General features: G+C 56.7%; 1 protein-coding gene across 1 annotated transcript; it reads left to right on the top strand.

Moving 5' to 3' along the window:
- The first annotated feature begins 1,279 nt into the window (after nucleotides 1-1,279).
- On the top strand, nucleotides 1,280-2,889 carry LOC123075747 (protein spotted leaf 11). Its single transcript, XM_044498280.1, has one exon. It carries the CDS (start codon nucleotides 1,609-1,611, stop codon nucleotides 2,641-2,643), a length of 1,035 nt encoding a protein of 344 aa, XP_044354215.1. The 5' UTR covers nucleotides 1,280-1,608; the 3' UTR covers nucleotides 2,644-2,889.
- Nucleotides 2,890-3,123: the final 234 nt, after the last annotated feature.

Here is a 3,123-nt window from a genome sequence, read left to right as displayed (position 1 = left end):
TGCATCAGTTTTTGGTATATCACCAGTATCTAGGAACAATGGAGTGTGGTCAGATTTCTCTCTAACCAAAGCACTAACCATAGAGAGGGGATAATTTTCCTCCCATTCAACACAACAAAATCCTATCTAATTTTACAAAAGTGGGAACAGGCAGATTGTTCCCCCAAGTGAAACGCCTCCCATGTAAATCCAACTATGTTAATCCAACTTGCTCCATAATAGCATTAAAAATAAAACTCCAGTGCCCTGGTGTTCCAGGTTTTTTTTTTGAAGCTTTTCTGATAATATTAAAATCTCCTCCAATCTAGAGTGGGTTGATGGTATTTTGCAAAACTCTAGACAACTCAGCTAGAAATCTTGCTTTTCCCTCGGGCTGTGAAATGGTCTACGAAGAATTTCCGCATGTGCACTGTGCTTACTGCATACAAATGGCGCTCACGGAAAAAGGAGCAAAAGAGATTTGAAACTGCGTTGATGCCGGAAGGCAAAAAGGTCGCACTAGTAGTAGAGTGGACCTTGGAATTGGAAGGATTCAATCAAGCAACAGAAGAGACAAGGGAAACCCAACCTTAGGTTAAGCATCACGTCCGTGTCAAAATACTTATGTCAAGCAGATCGTACGTGTCTTTGGAATCATTCGCGGGAGCAAACAAAAACCACCCATCTTCCTGACACCGAGACCCCAAGGAGAAGTGCAACTGGAGACCATCGAGCTTCGGTTCAGAAATCAGAAGCACAGAGCGCGTATGCTCGATTAACTCTAAAAAAACATGAAAATCTCTGCTCACGACGATCTGAGGCATGTCGCCATGTCTCTGTACTTCTCCATCGCAAAATAAGTGTCTCAACTTTAATACGTATAGCTTTGGACTTTTATAGTACATGCGAACGCGTTGCAGCTCGGCCCCCACCGAGGCACGCGCGATGCCGACCGAGCGACAAGCTCGCGCCATTTTTCTCCGGAGTGTCAACTGATTAACTGCTTGATCGAGAGGAAGAACCGACCCTTATCGCTCACAGCTCCTCGCATTAAACACCGTAGCCGTCGCGTCATGGATGATGCGATGGATGGCCGCACCTGCACGTGCCCGTCGCACTCCTTCTTTACTCGCCAACTACCCGTGATCTTCACCGATCATATCCCGATTAGAATGGAGCAAAGTAACTTCGATTCTAATTTACATCAGAGGCATAGACTTCCTTCAGCAGAATGCGACCATTCGCGTGAACGCATGAGCATAGATTGAGATGGATTTCCAGCCAGCACACAGCATTTGCCAGAAGCAGCGAAAAGAAGTTTGAAACGTGATCGCGGGAATGGTAAAAGCGCGGGAGAAGCGTTCAACAACACCCCACTAAAGTAAGATCAAGAAGCTTCACACGTACTTCCCCAAAGATTAACAAAGTGGCTTCAACCTTACGACCGAGCGTAAAGAAATCACACGTCAACTGTCACTCGCGCGCGCCACCGCCACCTCCCCACCCACCAACCGGCGACGGGAGCTCCCTCGCACCCTCCAAAACCGCATCCCACCACCACGCGCGCACGCAACCGCGGCCAGATCCGTCGACGCCTCCACCCGCAACCATCCAATCCCGCACACAGCGATGGAAGTGAAGCGGCACGCGGCGCGGACGCTGGTGGGCCGGCTGCGGGGCGCGGCGGCGGTGCGGGACGCGGGCGCCACGGCGGCGGCCGTCGCGGAGCTGCGCCGCGCCTCCAAGGACGACCCGGAGGTGCGCGCGCCGCTGGCGGACGCCGGGGCGGTGCCGTTCCTCGCGTCGCAGCTCACGGCGCCCTCCACCTCCGCCGCCGCCGAGGACGCGGCCGCCGCGCTGCTCAACATCTCCCTCTCCGCGCGGGAGCAGCTCATGTCGGCCCCGGGGATCCTCGACGCGCTCGCCCGGGCCATCCGGGCCGAGGACTACGAGGCGGCCCACCACGCCGCCGCCGTCGTCGCCAGCCTGCTCTGCGTCGACGCCTACCGCCCCATCGTCGGCGCCAAGCGGGCGCTGCTGTCCGCGCTCGTCTCGCTGCTCCTCCCCTCCAAGGCCCGCGGCACGCGCGCCACCAAGGACGCCCTCAAGGCGCTCTTCGGCGTCGCGCTCTACCCGCTCAACCGCGCCGCGCTGGTGGAGCTCGGCGTCGTGCGGGCGCTCTTCGGGCTCGTGATGACGGACGGCCGCACGGGCATCGTCGAGGACGCCACCGCCGTCGTCGCGCAGGTGGCCGGCTGCGCCGAGAGCCTCGACGCCTTCGCCGCGGTGTCCGGGGTTCGGATCCTCGCGGACCTCGTCGAGCCCGGGGGCGCCGCCACGGGGCGGGCGAGGGAGAACGCGGCAGCCGCGCTGCTCAACCTCGTCATGGCCGGCGGCGAGCGCGCCGTGGCGGAGGTGCTGGACGTGGGCGGCGCCGAGGAGGCCGTGAGGGAGCTGGCGGAGGACGGCGAGGCCAGCCCCAGGGGGAAGGCCAAGGCGGAGGCGCTGCTCAGGGCCCTCGAGGAGGGCGCCGCCGGCGCCAGGCGGCGGCATGAGCACCGGTTCGCGGATTTCCTCAACGGGCTCGTGGTGTCCGACCCCTACTTCTCGTCGCCGGCGTCGGCCACCACGCACGACGACGCGTCACGCGTTACGCTTGGCTGACCCTGCACGCACGTACGTACGTGTCTAATTAATTTGCACGCTGGTGGTATTATACTTCCGTGTTGGTGATCAGCTGATGTAAATACTACAGTACTGTAGTAGTGTGTACACTAATGGTTATTTGAGGAGATTCTTCTGTGCTTTCACAAGAAATGTTAGAGGCTGATTTGGAATTATTTGTTTTGTACAAGTTTCAAATTCTTTGGTTGGCAAATTTCAGGAGAACTCGATTTGGAAACCGAGCAATTGTTTTGTGTGTAGGAGAGGAGCAACTCTCATATTGACTTAGTAGTTTGTTTTGCAGTAGTTGCATTATGTTGACTCGTGGGTGTATCTAGGTGATGGGAGATTATAAATTTTATTACAGCTTGGAAACGACGCAAGCTGAAGTGGACGGTGATCATAGGATTTGACCCGGCCGACCATCACGACCATGGGGAGAGCCGTAGGATTTCCTGGCTTCAAGCGAGCTGCTAACGA

This window comes from Triticum aestivum, chromosome 3D (assembly GCF_018294505.1).
Source record: "Triticum aestivum cultivar Chinese Spring chromosome 3D, IWGSC CS RefSeq v2.1, whole genome shotgun sequence".
Taxonomy (NCBI): Eukaryota; Viridiplantae; Streptophyta; class Magnoliopsida; order Poales; family Poaceae; genus Triticum; species Triticum aestivum.
The sequence above is the reverse complement of the archived record's forward strand: the minus strand, read 5'-3'. Positions and strand labels throughout refer to the sequence as shown.

Bases quoted from the DNA above. Each gene is read 5' to 3' on its own strand.
- LOC123075747 (XM_044498280.1), top strand. From the start codon at position 1,609: ATGGAAGTGAAGCGGCACGCGGCGCGGACGCTGGTGGGCCGGCTGCGG.